Below are 16627 nucleotides of genomic sequence, written 5' to 3' on the forward strand. Positions count from 1 at the left end.
CCCTGCTAGAACCTCCAAACAAGCTCAAGGCCCATTTGTAGGAGAAACGTAGGGAAGTCAAGCTCCAAGACTTCAAACACATCCAAATGAGGCACTGCACGTGGCAGTCTGCCTTACTTTTCAATTGTAATATCAGGTGATGTCTGTATTACAGTGTCCAAGACTCCAATAGATAATATGAACTCAAAATAATCGGTCTAGTATCTGGATTATCAAAGACCCGGATTATCTCCAGTATCAGAGTATTCAATAGATAACCAATATGTTTTGAAACTCATTAAATGTGAATTAGTGTCAGTGGAATATAAAGAATAAAGTAACAAGGCAATATATACCGAATGAACAACCTGGATACAGCCAATGGAAAATGTCATTGACATTTCTGTCGATTTCTGTCTTGCTATATTTCTCATTTAAACGTACTATACTAACATGCTATAAACCAGTAAGATGCGTTGAGGGAGAGAAGCGACGTCGCCCTGAAGGGCGAGCCAGGTCACATGCACGCATCCGCCTGGGTGACGTCATACTGCTGGGTGAGTGCTGGCACTTTGACACAGAGGCCTATTCTCCTTTGGTTCACGTCTATTTAGATCTGGCCCAGTCTAAGTTGTCCAACTTCTGAAAACTGTGCATGCACATTTCTATTAGTAGCGAACCACAGCAAGCAGCTTTTGTTTTAAATGGTCCCCCATTAGCAAAGCCGCTCTCACCTATTGAGTTGTACTAGAGTTTGAATGGACAGGTATCAATCAGTCAAAAGGGAGATATCGAAGAGGAAGGACGGGTGGGGAGGGATCAACATATTATGGAATGTCAGAACAGGTCAGCTCCATATATGGAGTTCTAAGGGTTTGAGTTTTTTTTTTTTTATGATTCAAAATTTTTATTGCTTTTTCAGTTTAGTCACACAAACAATTAAGACAACAAATGAAACAAAACTAGACAAGAAAATAATAAATACATTACACAACGAAATCTTTACAGAAAAGATAAAACAATACAGACAATACAATACAATACAATACAATAATAAAACAAATTAATAATAAAAAAAAAGAAAGGGAAAAATAAATGCCATTGCACCTGGGTAATTTTATTTATTTATGATCAGTACTTTATTTTAGATTTTTTACAAGCCCAGACCAGGCCAGAGCTTCCTCCGAGGTGGTGGAAAGCCTGGTGAGGTGAGGTTAGGTCAGAGCTATCATTTTTAGGGACGCACCCATGTGACATTTCTGGCCGATACTGATAACCGATGTCAACATTGTCATTGCTGCTGTTATGGTAGATAACCGATAGCTAGTACCGATGTTGAATATCTACAAGGAAAATCACTTGCCTATACGGTTTAAAGTCCCTGTGGAAGCATACTGGCTACTTTGTTATCTATCAAAAATCTAATTGATTTATTGAATACTTTATTAGTAAAAAAACACAAAGAAGTCCTGGGGACTTGTTTCCATTTGTGATCCTTAGTGTAATTGTAATTGGTGGCATATACATTGTATAATATAACTGTACACATGGATATTTCGTATAGGCAAGGCAATTGCCTATAGGGTAGCATAATGCATGGAGTGCAAGTGTGTACTCTAGCACACACGCACGCACGCACACACACGTGTGCACAGGGGCCCAAGGCAAAGGTGTTGATTCCATGGATCATATCATATGGATGAAGTTTCCTTGTTATTTTGCATTAGCGCCATCTACTGGATTTGTCTCTCTCTTTATTTCCTGTATCTCTCTGGCACTCAGGCGGGCGGAGCAGCTGTGATTTGCCTGTTGTGATGCTGTGCAGCAGGAGGCCCTGCAACAGGATATTATGATACCAAATTACCAAGGACCTATAGAGTTTATTTACCCATACATACACAATTGTGTTTATGATCACATCAATCGGACATCTCACAAAAATGTGCTGGCCTGTTGTTGACTAAAACATGATGAATGCTAGGCTAGTATGTGCGCATCCAGGCGGGTGAGTGTTGTTCCTTTTACGGTTGTATGTTAATCATTAACTCTCACATTAATCCGATGATCTCTGGCTAACGTTATCTCAGTTGTCTGTGAGCCTCATGGGATGATGATGGCCCACCATCGCGCAGAACATAACATTAACGTTTCCCACTACAGCTGTGCGATAGGAAATACGAGTAAAAGAACATCTCCCGATTCCCGAATGAATAGATCGATGGGCCTATGCCTATCTCTCTAGTTTGGAGTCGGACTTCATGGTTTCACTACCGAGTAGTTTGTTCTGTTACAATTAACCGGCAGACAGACACGCTAACAACATACATTAAAATGACAGTCAATAACGTTAAGATAAGTAGGCTACTTCATCATTAAGGTTACAGTCGCAAGCAACCAGGCTGTTGTGTTTGGTGTTTTTTGAGTGGTTCCCTTACGGAGCTATGTGTGTGGCTGGGTGGCTGGCTGGGTGGGTGGGTATGAGCCCTATGGTATGAGCTCGAAAATACGGTTCGCCGGAAACGGGCCGGCACCCTGGCTGTGGTCCTGTGGATCTGGAACTTCCGGGGACCCCCACAAGGAGTTGCACCACTCACTTCACACGGGTGTGATTTTAGTTTTACATGAACCGAAATGTTCCCCCCCCCCAAGATTTTAGAAATAGCCCGAAAATCCTCATGGGGGCCGAGGACTCCCCAAAGAATCCTCATGGGGGCCAAGGCCCCCTGACTGACTCACTTTATGCATGCAATAATGTACGTAGCCCTGAAACATGACATGTCATAATCAAGTAATCATGATTGGACCCCCCTACCTTTGATTGATTGATTGAAATATTTATTAACAGTTTGCAGAATTACAGTACATTTCAAGCACAAACTCAATACAAAGACTGTTAACTGTGAGTGGACGACCCAATTAAGCATTACACTCGTTTACAAGAGGGTCCACCATGTTCAATTCATCAAAACATTTAGAGACGTAAAAATAGACACTTCTATATAGTTAAAGAACAGAACAGGAATTCATCATAAAGGAAGCAAAAAGGGGAAAAGGGGGGGGGGATTCAGATTTTACGGGTTTTAGTTTCGAATTGCAGCCGTCCATAGGTGCCCTTTGAGAGTGGTTTTGAAGGAGTCAAGGGATTCACATGTCTTAATGACTGTTGGTAGGGCGTTCCACATTTTGGTGGCATAGGAGCGAAAATAATTTAGTCCCTTTGTGCCTAATCTGGGTTGTACATGGTTTGTTGCACTCCCTCTGGTGTTGTGGGTGTGGACTTCGTTTACATTAAGGAAGTATTTAGACAGGTACATGGGTATCTTGGTGGTGTATCGAATCTTGTGGACCAGAGACCTGTACCTGTACCTAAACTGCAAGTATCCATGTGGCTCATACAGTCACAATGCATAATTGAATTGGTGCATGATTAACTGATTATCTTGCTCTTTCTCTTTCCTAAGCTTTCAGCTACGAGGCCAGCCCATGACAACATGTGCGCTCCAACTTTGCCCGTAGTCCACTGCTGTTGTCACAGGGAAATCTGGTTACACTCAGCATCTGCCTGGAAACACAGAGATCTCTCTTTTGCACAAATTTAGTATCTGCCCCCAGACAATGTTGTGGAAGACAGGAAATCATGAATAGATACACATCTATCAGACAACTTGGGGATGGAACCTATGGCTCTGTCATCCTTGGTCGCAGTCTGGAATCAGGGGAACTGGTTGCTATAAAGAAGTGAGTATAGACCAATTATTTGTTTACAAACATTGGGACTGGGCGCATGGGTGACTGTTTCATGTAATCAATTCCCAACAGATCTCCAAACCTTTTGGGAGCGCTGGTTTCAGTCCATTCAACCTCTGAGACATTTATACTTCATTGCGCACAGAACAGTTGATATACAAGATCACATTGCATCGCGGATGTGATATTACTTTTGAATAATAATTGGCTACTGCAGTTTGTTGGAGCCATGTGTGTTGACGGGAGGGCGGAAGAATTTACACTGGTACGCAGGAAGAGTGGACGGCACACTACGTCACGCTGCCACTCAAGTGACTACTGGCCAATCACAGCGCATCTTTTCCAAGACTTATCAGACCCGAACATGCGCTCTGTGACGCACACTCATACTTCCGCAGGGCTTCGCAAGGAATCTCGGGAATTCTTTGCCCTGCCTTGAGCCAAGGGGCCAGTGAGGCGCTCCAACGTTGAAGCACTGGGCCCTAGTGGTAAGAGGAAGGACTGCAGGCGGACCCGTGGATTCATGACGAGGAAACCCCGTGCAGCTGGGCTTTAACATTGAGCGCTCGGTTGCACTACCGCATTTGACCACCAAAATTTGGTGGTCAAATGCGGAAGTAGACGTTCTGAGACGGTCCTTCCTGGTGCTTCAAAACGCCACTGAGCAACTTCCACTGACATGAATAGCGGGGGGGGGGGGGGGCGGAGCTTCACGCCAGTTCAGTCTCTATCCTTCTTTATACTCTATGCCTTGAGCACATACGCTCTAGAGCCGAAAGGGGCGTCTACCATTATGTCTATGAGTTGGACAACAGGATTGTTTTCATCAAAATATCTCCCCTGAAAGCCATCTTTAATTAAATTAACTGTTTTTCATAATCAGTGACCAGTAGCCGATATTTCATTCTAGAATGAAGAGGAAGTTTTACTCCTGGGAAGAGTGCATGAACCTTCGTGAGGTCAAAGTAAGTTCTTCTTTCTTTTTCTCCTCAACTCCAGGAAGAGTTCAGTTGACCTCACTGGTCAACCCTATTTCCACACCCTTTATGCTTGTTTCCCCATTACTAATGTTACTATTTTGTCTGGCCTGACCTCCACTCATGAGGTCACTGTCCAACACATCATCCTTTACATCTTTTGTCCGTTACTAATGGTTAATCAATAGGTTAATTAGAAATATGAAGTGGTTCCTGACCTGTTGCACCTTTACTATACATGATAATTTGATCTTTCTTGCTCATCCTCCAGTTTGTGTGTTTAATAGTAGAACGTAACGTTTCTCATGTCAAGTTGCTTTTCAACAAATAACAAACAAACAACACTGTGCTCTCGCCTAATAAACCTAACCAATGTCATAATAACCCTTCTCAAATCAATGGCACAGTTATGTTGGAACCGTTTTGAATTTTGATGAGCTTGTTCATTGTATCATAATATTGTTTTTCACAATTGCAATTTTGTACTTTGTGAACATTTCTGTTCTCTTGTCAAATGTTACTAGCTATCATTATTTATAACACCTATTGAGAATGCTGTTGTCTAAATTCTTCTCACAGCTCAGAATCACAAACCAGCTCTAAGAATGTGAAGGTGATTCTTGTGCCCTTTGGTTTGACCTCTAGCTTTTGTCCCTGGCCTCGATGTCCCTTTCCTAGAGCTGGAATTTAATTGAGGAGAATATGGCAACTTGGCAAGAAATCACTAGTCCCTAAAACACAATTTATACTTCGTCTTACGACTGTATCACACGTGCCAAAAATAGCCCACTGAGAGGCTTACAAATGCATCGCATCCGCAACGCATTGTGAAGTTGTAGAGCTGCTATTCTCGGCACGCAAGTCGTGACACTGTTGTACGACAAAGCATAAATTAGGCATAAGAGTCCCTAAGATTATGAGTGCAGCATGTTGTTACATCAGAAATCTAAAGTCTCATTTTGGCTTTTCCCTTACTAAAATATAGCATGGTTAAACTTAGATATTTCCTGTGCATGGATATACTTCTCCATCCTGCTCAGTGCTTACCAACTGATTATAAACTGATTTATCACCATTTTAAGGATCAAACACCTACTTCTGCTACACTTACCCCTAGAATACATTTTGCTCTTAAAACCTGTCTTATTTGCATTTTTGATTTATATTTTGTAAAAGTTGGGACATGCTTTTTGAATGTGCTGCAGTATATTGTCTGGCATGGGTAGACCTACATTGTTGTATTGTTTCCCTTTGGGCCATGCACATGTTGGTATTTAATTTGTTTCTTTATTATTTCAGTCCTTAAAGAAACTCAACCATGCCAATGTGGTCAAACTAAAGGAGGTCATTCGAGAAAACGACCACTTATACTTCATATTTGAATACATGAAGGAAAACCTCTATCAACTAATGAAAGACAGGTATGTTGTTTGTTGTTCTGTTAGAAGATAGAAGAGAAGTGTAAAATCATGTTCTATTATTGATGCACTTGTTTTTTGGTTTGTTTCAGGACTCGGTTGTTTCCTGAATCTGCTGTGAGAAATATTATGTTTCAGATACTGCAGGGGATGGCATTCATTCATAAGCATGGTATGCTTTTCAGCTTAACAATACAGGGCACTGCTTTAGATATGCAAGCATTCTTTTTAACTGGTTTTAATTGTGATTCACATGAAATTTACTTTTATTGTATTTGATCTACTGTACATGCCACTTGATCATCCAATATACTTCCCCTAGGGTTTTTTCATAGGGATATGAAACCTGAGAATCTTCTGTGCATGGGACCAGAGCTGGTGAAGATAGCAGACTTTGGTCTAGCCCGTGAAATAAGATCTCGTCCGCCGTACACAGACTATGTCTCAACTAGATGGTGAGTTTTTCCAACTTAACCAACTTGTAAAGTTCATCTTGGCTGAACACTTGTTCAACAGGTACCATACTATAATAGCCAGATCACAAAACCATATGAAGAGATTCTCTTCACTGTCCAGGTACCGAGCACCAGAGGTGCTGCTGAGATCCATCTCCTACAGCTCCCCCATAGACCAATGGGCTGTCGGCTGCATCATGGCAGAGCTGTACACCCTCAGACCTCTCTTCCCAGGCTCCAGTGAGGTCGACACCATATTTAAAATATGCCAAGTCTTAGGAACGCCAAAGAAGGTATGATCTCTTATTGGTTGTGCATGTCTAAATGAAATAAAATCAATAGCCAAAATGTGCATATTTTCAATCAATTTCTCAAGAACGTGTTATGCTCACTTGAGGTGAGCCTAACACCTCCCATTTACTCTACCACCCTTTTACTGCACTAAATAGGAGATGGAAACACCTTTATTCACATGACTACTCTTGACTTTCCACAAAGAACAGGAAAATTCTAGAACGACAATGTGAGCAAATTCTTAGATTCATCACCACTGTACCAGTAATCACATATCAGCAGAACTGATACTCTGCAACAGTGAGAATACCAGCCCAATTTAACCCATTCTGACCTGAGATCAGATTCATACGAGGTTTCCACGGGACACACACTGGTCTGATTAACCCATTCTGACCTGAGATCAGATTCTAAAAATGTCAGTCGTTCTTCGAATTTTTCAAAAATAGCAGACCTACAAGCTCGTATCGCGCCACTCGGTGGCGCGATATGAGCTTGTAGATCTGCTATTTTTCAATAGCTAAAGCATAACATGATGCCAACACCAAAATGGGTGCCCGGTCAGAATGGGTTAAGCAGTCGGAATACTTCATGATTACTGAGTCCAAATTCCAGATCGAGATCATGTAATTGAAAGAGATGTTTGAGCACAACCCCATATTTCATCAGCAGACTTCATTGTGACAGGGTAGGCCATGTCAAATATATTGTTTTAACGTCAGTGTTCTCCGCTGTGTTCTACCGGGGAGGAGGATGTGGGGCATGGGCGTGGGGAGGGGAGGCAGGCTCATAGTCCTTGCTCGTAAATTGCGACAGAAAATTGGCTTTTTGTATAGAAATAAGGCTTTCCTGTCATTAGCAGAAAGAGGGTAGTTGAGGCAGTGTTCCTGTCATTAGCAGAAAGAGGGTAGTTGAGGCAGTGTTCCTGTCAGCAGAAAGAGGGTAGTTCAGGCAGTGTTCCGTCATTAGCAGAAAGAGGGTAGTTGAGGCAGTCTTCCTGTCATTAGCAGAAAGAGGGTAGTTGAGGCAGTGTTCCTGTCATTAGCAGAAAGAGGGTAGTTGAGGCAGTGTTCCTGTCATTAGCAGAAAGAGGGTAGTTTAGGCAGTGTTCCTGTCATTAGCAGAAAGAGGGTAGTTTAGGCAGTGTTCCAGTCATTAGCAGAAAGAGGGTAGTTGAGGCAGTGTTCCAGTCATTAGCAGAAAGAGGGTAGTTGAGGCAGTGTTCCTGTCTGTCTTGGATTATGGAGGCATAATCTATAGACGTGCAGCAGCATCCACTCTTAAATCCCTAGACTCTGTTTATCACTCATCGATTCGATTTATTACGCGTGATAGCTATGGTACTCACCATTGTATCTTATATAACAAGGTTGGATGGTCCTCCCTGACAGAGACGAGAACTGCATTGGCACCTGTTCTTGTATAAAGCCATGCTTGGAGATTGTCCTAAATACATCTCATCTTTTGTGGGACTCTGAGCCCTACCACACCTGGTCAAGTGGTTTCCCCAAATTCAAGGTACCAAAAGTTAGCTCTGTCTGAACTTGGCTTCTGTGGCCCTAATACATGGAATGACCTGCAAACAACATTGAAACTGACCACATTGGTACATCTACATTTGAGTAGTTTTAAAACCTTGGTGAGCATACAGACCCCCACAATATGTATGTTTTTAGATCATTTTAAAATCTTAGCATTTTATAAAATGCTATGTAATTCTCATGTATATCTTTAGTTTTTTCTTTTCCTGATCTTCTGATGTATTGTGATGTTTTTTTTCTATATGATATTGTATTACTCGACACTGAAAATGATTTTGATTACTCAGTGTAATTTCGAGAATAAACAAAACATGAATGAAAATGGTAGGGAGCTGGTGTATGTTTCCAGCACTAGTTTTATCCGCTCCTCTATGCCAAGAAAAGCTTGGGTACTTTCAGGCTAACCATAACCGTACTAGTGGATTTATTTTTGCATTATTTAAAAGGTTCTCTCAGACCTTTATGGAATCACAGCTAAGCACAGTAAGACTTATACGTGTAATACATGCGTTATTCATACCTTGCTTAAAAAGTTACAAAATGTATTCCAGCATTGGAATTTAGTCATTTCATGACCTATTTTTATCTGCTCTCCGATTTTTCATGTTAATCTCCACTATGCTGATGTTTTTTAGACAAATCCTTTTTCTGATTACGTTGGATTATTATGCTGGCCTAGGCTCTCGCATCTTCCTCACTAGTAGAGAGCACAAACGTTTCTATACTATTGACTCATCCAATATACTGTCATTAATCTTGTAAGATTCCTGTGCGAAGAACTGTTCGTTGACGACCTGTTTCTCTCTCTGTGTAGAACGACTGGTCTGAAGGCTTCCAGTTGGCAAGTACCATGAATTTCCGTTGGCCTCAGTGTGTACCCAGTAACCTGCGGACACTCATTCCAAATGCCAGTACTGAAGCCATTCACCTGATGAGAGACCTGCTCCAATGGGATCCCAAGAAGAGACCAGCCTCTGGCCAGGTAATGTTATTAGTAGTTATACAGACATAATTACTGTATGGACAGTTGTTGGTTACTTGTTCAGATGAGTTTAGACATATGTTAGGTTTGATGTTAGGTTTGATGCTTACCTAGTTATTTTGTAGGACTTTATTGTTTTCTTTGCAGTCTACTTACTTGACCATTTACCATTAGAGTTGTTCCCATTCCAGTATTGGAAATGCTTCCAAAACAGTCTTAAATACTGTATCAGATATCAGTGAGTATGCAAGTCTATGCACCAACTGGCATCATGTCATTTATCACATAATGATGGCTCATTTACAGTAAACAAATATTTATATTTAAAGGAAGGGTAAGTGATATAAACTTAAAGCTGCTAAACAGGTACAGTAGGTTCATCTTACGGTGGACATGTTTGCCTGAAAAGGAATATTTGAAATGTTTCATAGTTTTAGAAATATAGTGCTTTCAAATTTACAATGGGGCTCAATGGCAGACATTGGCACGTCAAAAATCACTTTCACCTAGAAACTCCATTCACACTTTTTATTATTCAGCTTACTGTGGAGACACATGCTGGAACTTTTTTACTTTTAAATGTTTTATAGTTTCTGAGTTATTTAACTTAAACGCCCAATGCATTCTCTATGGCAATAGCACAAACTTTGGCATGCTACTAGTCCTACATACAAAATTATGAAACACGAGGATAAATAAAATAAAAAAAACGATGGGCTATAACCCATCGTTTTTTTTATTTTTTCAAATCCTCAAAAATGATGAAAAACGGCGTGCTATAGTATGCCGTACGATATGGGCTATAGCCCAAATTAGCCCATGGTCCAAAATGATGAAAAACGAGGACAATTTTCTTTTTTCAAAAATTCAAAAAACGATGGGCTATAACCCATCGTTTTTTTCATTTTTTTCAAATCCTAAAAAATGATGAAAAACGACGTGCTATAGTATGCCGTACGATATGGGCTTGGAGTATTATTTTTACGAAACTAGACCGGTGCCCATTGGACATCAGCCTACTCGGAAACGATGCAAGTTGAAATGCATTCCCCACCGGGTTATGCAATATCCATTGTACCCATTATCAGACTACCCATTTTACCGATCTGTCTGTCAAAGCCAGTTTATGACTTGAATATGTGTAATCTGTAATCTGTAATCTTACTCGTTTCAATCTGCAGGCCCTTAGGTACTCTTACTTCTATGTGGGTCAGGCATTAGGCACTCCTCAGCAGATCCTGGAACAGGGCCGGCCTCAGCCGGGTCTCGCTCTCTTGCCAGCACCACCACAGTCGCAGAAGGTGCTGCCTCAGCCCCTGCTTCTCAAGCCAGTACCTCCTGCTCAGCATCCACCTCCCAACCAACACTGCTCCCCTTCCAGGCCCCTTCAGCAGATCCAACCATCAACGGTATCAGCAGCTGTCCAGGCCCCAGGGTACCAGCGGCACACGGATATGGTGCGAGAACAGCAGCAACCCAAGCACACCCTGAAGCAAGAGGACACTGAGGCCACAACACACAGTCATCTTCCTTACATTGTCGACAAGGGCCTCCAGAGCAAGGTAAACGAGTACAGTATGCACAGTAAAATCTTGAGGTCCCTATTTTTATCCTCTGCAAGAAGTGAAAGCACTCGAGCTTAATAAAATCTACGGTAGCAGCATTAATAATGTGATCTAATGATGTCAGGAGACGAGTGGGAAACAAAATGTCTCTGCCCATCGAAACATGAAACGAGAGAAATCCAAACGCTGTGCACGGCCGTTACTGCGGTCAGAATCACTGTAGCCTATACTAATAGTCTCCAACAGACACCTGTGATACATTGACATGTCAACAAGATTAATTTAAGGGCATCTGAAATATTTCCCATTATCCTAATGTTTGGTATGCACATCTTATCCATTAAACTTTTAATGTATTATGTAGTGTACCAACCTCAAAACCCAATCAGCTTTCCATAAGGTGAAAATAGAAGTTTTCAGCCTTTGTGGCCTTGAGAGTTGAAACAAAAGAATGCACTTAATGACTAGTCAATATTTCAGTTAATTAAAAACAGACTCTTCATTAGTGAATGTGAGGGGTATTTTGGCAGGGGGGGGGGGGATTTCGGATATCATGTCTATGGAGAGGTTTGCTGCTTTGGCATGCTCAGACTAAGATTACGAGGTGTTTCCTGAAATAATGTAAATGCCTCACAAATTGCATGCCATAAAGCTTTTCATTAAGTTTGAATTTTACATGGTTTTGTTTTCTATTTTATAGCCAATTCTTAATAAAACCCAGTATTCAACTTGTTGGGTAAACGTCAAGATTTGGTGAACCCTAATATACAAATATACAAATTTTACTTAATAAAATGTTATATCCCTAAAAAACGTTGGCTGTCCCTTTCTTTTGACAGCTGAGACAGGAGTCTGAGAATGCAAACCTACTGGGTTATCAGATGAAACCTAAGGCAGGCCGTCGCCGCTGGGGCCATGGTACAGGTCTTGTTAAGGGTGAAGAGTGGGATGATTATGAAGACACTGAGCTGACATCATTGAGTATGCTCAGCAAAACTCCTTTTTCCTCAGAGAAGTCAAGACAGGGAGAAGATTCACTGAGCAGGTGCTATTTTACAATTCTCAGATTTTTTTGTTTTGTTTTTACAATTCTCTGTTTTTCTCTTATTCTGTTTTATTTTAATGTAAACTTACTTTATCTTAATGCTCTTTGTCTTAACCACTGTCTTAACCCCTTTATTACCCCCCCCCCCCACTTAAACCCTATATGGCCCCCTCCTCCCCTCTACAACAAATCACCCCCATAAATAGCAGATTTAAGTTCAGAACACACGTTATTTTGGGTGAATCTATTTTTGCAGAATGTTAGCCTACATTATTATAAGGTTTTTAATGCTTGTTGTTTTGTGTAAACTAAATTATATATTTCAACTATCCAAATTAATTTGAAGTTCAACCAAACTAAATGTTATCTTGTTTTTGGTGGTTTATGACACTGGTTCCCAAAGTGGGGTCCGGGGACCCCCAGGGGTACTTGAGGGAGTTCCAGGGGGGACCCAGCTAAATGATATAGTTTGGAACCAAATGGACCCTTATGGGTCTGTAACTCTTACAAATGGACCTGTTAGGGTCCATTTGGTTCCATTTGTAAGCTCTCAGAGTTAAATTCGCATTGATTTTACAATATGAATTGGGGGTCCCAGAGATAGAAATGCTATTAAATGGGGGTCCGTAGACTAATGCATGTCAAACTGGGGGTCCTTGAAATGAAACTGGTTGAAAATCACTGCTAGAGCCATGAAAATCTTCTCTTATTGGGCTCCCTGGCATATCAAATGGGGGTTCCGCGGGCTAATGAGTGTCAATGTGGGGGTCCTTGACAGTTTGGGAACCACTGGTTTATGATATTCTGTCTGGTTATATTAGATGATACAATGGTATGAAAATGGTAATGTATACAAAATATAAGATGTTTTCAATTAGTTGGGGCCATGCTGTCATGTCATGGAAATATTTTACAGAAAGCAATATAACAGGCCTGTATGAACAATAATCTTAACCCCACTATTTTTCAGATACGGAAATGTTCTGGATTTCAGTCGACCTAACGGCAAGGAAGAGGCACCTTTAAATTTGAATAAGTCTACTACATACCTGGAGCCGTCAAGGACAGCCTCTGCTAAACAGCATTACTTGAAGCAGTCAAGATATTTACCTGGTAATACATTAGAAATGTTCCCTCTGTTTCTGTATTGTTGCTTTTGTTTATATTCAAATATAAGTCACTCTAGTCTTGACTGACTTCAGACTTATACATGTATCAGTTTAGTCCTTGATACAATATGTAGCTTATTGGTTCAACTGTTAAGGGGTAAATGCTATTTGTGCACACTAGTCATCGTTTTGGTCATTAGATCTTCCTCAGGTCAACTTGAGGAAGGTCTAACAAATGAAAAGTTGTTTCCCTGTAAAAAGCTCAAATTCAAGTACTGCAAATCTGAGTAGGGTAAACTTGTGTTTAAGGTTGTTGTTTTTTTTAGTGTATTTGATATTTGCTTGTCTTTTCCTTCAGGAATAAGTACAAAAAAGAATATGTCAATTAACGCCAGCAAAGACTTTGGTGGAAGCCACCTGTGGAGTAACAGCTATATACCATTTGGAGGGACTTTGCCAATCAGAGGCACTCATGGTAAACTAAAACTACTATGGCTGAAACGACTTCTTAGTTATTGATAATTATTTTCAATTAAGCGTATAATAAGGAATCACATTATTATTATATATTTTACGAGTCTACACAGAAAATCTAATTGTATTTTTTTTATAGTGGACTAAATTGTTTTTTTCTGAATTACTAGCCCTCTTATTATACTTTGGTATACACCAGTGTTGTGCAAAATTAGCTCAAATACATGACACAACAAGCTCACAACAAGACACGTGAGCTTACAGATCTTTTCACAATTATTATTACATTTTGTATTTATTTTATTATACCATTAAAACCAGGAAAGCATCTGTGTGTCATTTTAGAATTTGGTGTTGGCTATTCAATAGCAGATAAACAAGCTTGCATTGGGTCACTTCGTGCCACCCTGTGAGCTTGTACAGCTGCTATTTTTGAATATCTTTGAACATTTTTGGAAGTGTGAGAAGAACTACTGATTCGGAAGGCATTCAGGTCTTAATGGGTTAAAGGTCATCATGGTGTCATAAATCCATGCTTGTTTGCTTAACTGCAGGTACAAACACTCTACCAAGCGGCTACGTACCATCCTTTTACAGAAAAGAGGTTGGCTCTGGGGGTAACAGAGGGCAAAGTGGATCTATGGCCGAGTTACCAGCATCAAGTGAGGACACATCTAGTCATGTTCATTTGTTAACTGTCAAGTGATTCATAGTTGTACTTTATTGTTACATCTTGTGTACACTACAGGTACACAAGAGTAAAACATATTTTTGTTTCTGCTTCCTTCCGACATGCGTAATGATATCAATAAGAAAGGGGGCAGCTAGCATTTCCTTTTGTCCTGGTTTGTTTTTTGTTCTTGTCCGATAGTTCGCGTGCCTGAAATTATAGTAATAGAGTTCAGATTGCAGTTATTTGTTCTTGATACATATTCAGTGCTGTGTAAAGCTTTTAATATATGTACTCCACCACAAGGGTTGACAAAAGGATAATGTTGCACTTCAGGCTTTTAGATACAGTAGTTAATAAATTAGGCTTATTACGCCCTATATATTCATTGTATGACGAATAGTGAAAATAGCCAATATGATATTTTCGCCGTTTCTTTAAATGTTAAACGTTTTGACAATTTTCTCCTATAATGACATGCCCAATAATATAAGTGTGCCAGGTTGAATAATCATTTTAATAATCATTCTACTTGCATTCTGTCTTAGATTATGCAACCTGGAGATCTAGCAGAGGTCAGATTAGTGCCTCAGCCTACATGCCGTCAGGCAACAAGAGTACCCCTGCTCTGCAGCCTCGACCCTCTGGCCAGAATGTCCATGGACGGACAGACTGGTCTGCCAAATATGGACACCGCTAGTAGCCTCTCTGGGGCTTTGATCTATGCCCTGGATGAGACGGCAACACTCTTTTCTCTCCAAAGAGTCGAGCCTAGGTGTTTTATAATCAAAACATGTACATACATCTTATACAGCAATAAAAGGTTTGTTTCTTTATATGTATAATTATATACCATTACCTACTTGTGTGATGTACTATTTGTGTATACGTACGCCTAAATGAAACCAACAAGTTGTTCAAGTCATTAATCAGTGGATTACAATTTTTTGCTCAATGTTTTGTATTTCTCTATATAGTACCTGTTGCTCTCATGAGGTTACACCACTGCCATGTGTTTTGTATTCCATTTCCATTTCAACAGTTCAGTATGCAATGCATTATGCACATTACAGATTTATATACACATTACTGTTTTTTGTTTTCTTGCCAAAGAATTTCTTGCCTCAGTGATAGAAAAAAAAGTTTTATATTTCTTGTTTGTTTCATGACATTAATCTTGCAAATCCAGGTATTATTTTATATTTTGTGTGCAAAATGTTTTCCAATTTTGTGTTTTTTTCACTAATTCAAGTCTGTGTTTTAATCCAAGGAAAGAAAATACAATGCAAATTATTGCTGGTCTCAGCATACAAACTGTTAACTTGGTCTACGTCCCACCTGGAGATCTGGGCTTGTGAGCCCGTTCAACTGCCAGTTATCAAGTGTTATTAAATATTTTTCCTTGATACCATGTCAGGTTTCAAAATGTTATTTATAGGCCTACTTTACTGTATGACTCATAATCCATTATTAATACACTTCAAGATGCATACATTTACATTAGTATTTATATTTTTAAGATGCAGTAGTCACTGGTTTATAACTATCTTTATCTATCTAGATGTACATAAATGTATATTTATATGCATCATGTACATTTTAATATATCCATATACTGTATGTTGCACTATCTATTCTACACACACACAAACAAATGTGTGTGTATTTTGTCACAAAATTAGAAGGCACACCTGCCCATGACCAGAGCTGGCCTGGACTTGCTTGACTCACCAACTAGTCTCTCAAGACAGACTGTTAACTCACAAGAGGGTGCTGATTTTCCTTTATTTGCAGATGGAATTCTGGCAGATTGCCTGCCAACAGATATGTTATGGCAGTGAGACTCTTGTCCCTTTAATACAAGTCTAACTGACCAAAACGGGTCCATTTGGTTCCATTTGTGTTTGTGTGTGTGTGTGTGCGTGTGTGTGTGTGTGTGTGTGTGTGTGTGTGAGAGAGAGAGTGAAGTGGTTTTGTAATAATCAAAATATACAAAGACAGTAACTAGTAACAAATTTAAAATAATTCTAGTGGAGTAAAAGTAGGCTACAATATTTGAAGTATTGGAAATTGGAAATACTTGAGTAAAGTAAAGTTCCTCAGAATAGTACTTCAGTACAGTAATTGAGTAAATGTACTTGCAGCACATGGTTACTTGATGGGACTCACTATCCCAGGTGTTTTACCCAGTCATGGATCCCTGGGGGTCTCCGGACCCTACTTTGGGAACCACTGCTTAGATTGGAATCAAGGTGAAACACCTGGGAAAAAGTCATGTCCCTGCCATGGTTGTTTGTTGCCATGGTTGTTTGTTACATAAATATTTTTTGGAAATATGTATGGCAGATTTTTCAGTGGTGCCAGAAAACCA

The 16627-nt window shown here is 40.0% G+C and overlaps 1 protein-coding gene across 2 annotated transcripts; it reads left to right on the top strand.

Annotated features, from left to right (window-relative positions):
* Positions 1-1765: 1765 nt before the first annotated feature.
* On the top strand, positions 1766-15662 carry LOC308328478 (serine/threonine-protein kinase ICK-like). 2 transcript variants are annotated; one of them, XM_080782322.1, is made up of 15 exons: positions 1766-1984; positions 3441-3717; positions 4637-4691; positions 6003-6124; positions 6214-6293; positions 6444-6576; positions 6698-6869; positions 9226-9393; positions 10575-10955; positions 11659-11694; positions 11798-12003; positions 12974-13116; positions 13471-13587; positions 14141-14248; positions 14805-15662. In XM_080782322.1, exons 2-15 carry the CDS (start codon positions 3617-3619, stop codon positions 14954-14956), a joined length of 1974 nt encoding a protein of 657 aa, XP_080638448.1. In that variant the 5' UTR covers positions 1766-1984; positions 3441-3616; the 3' UTR covers positions 14957-15662. The 2 variants fall into 2 exon arrangements, with proteins under 2 accessions (XP_080638448.1, XP_080638449.1); XM_080782323.1 differs by lacking the exon at positions 11659-11694.
* The last annotated feature ends 965 nt before the right edge of the window (positions 15663-16627 follow it).

Source organism: Protomyctophum bolini (assembly GCF_963924005.1).
Source record: "Protomyctophum bolini genome assembly, chromosome: 14".
In the NCBI taxonomy this organism is placed as follows: Eukaryota; Metazoa; Chordata; class Actinopteri; order Myctophiformes; family Myctophidae; genus Protomyctophum; species Protomyctophum bolini.

Excerpts from the sequence above, each read along its gene's own strand:
- LOC308328478 (XM_080782322.1), top strand. The coding sequence starts at position 3,617 with ATGAATAGATACACATCTATCAGACAACTTGGGGATGGAACCTATGGC. Across the intron at positions 6,577-6,697 it reads GACTATGTCTCAACTAGATG|GTACCGAGCACCAGAGGTGC; the intron begins GTGAGTTTTTCC and ends TTCACTGTCCAG. Across the intron at positions 6,870-9,225 it reads TCTTAGGAACGCCAAAGAAG|AACGACTGGTCTGAAGGCTT; the intron begins GTATGATCTCTT and ends CTCTCTGTGTAG.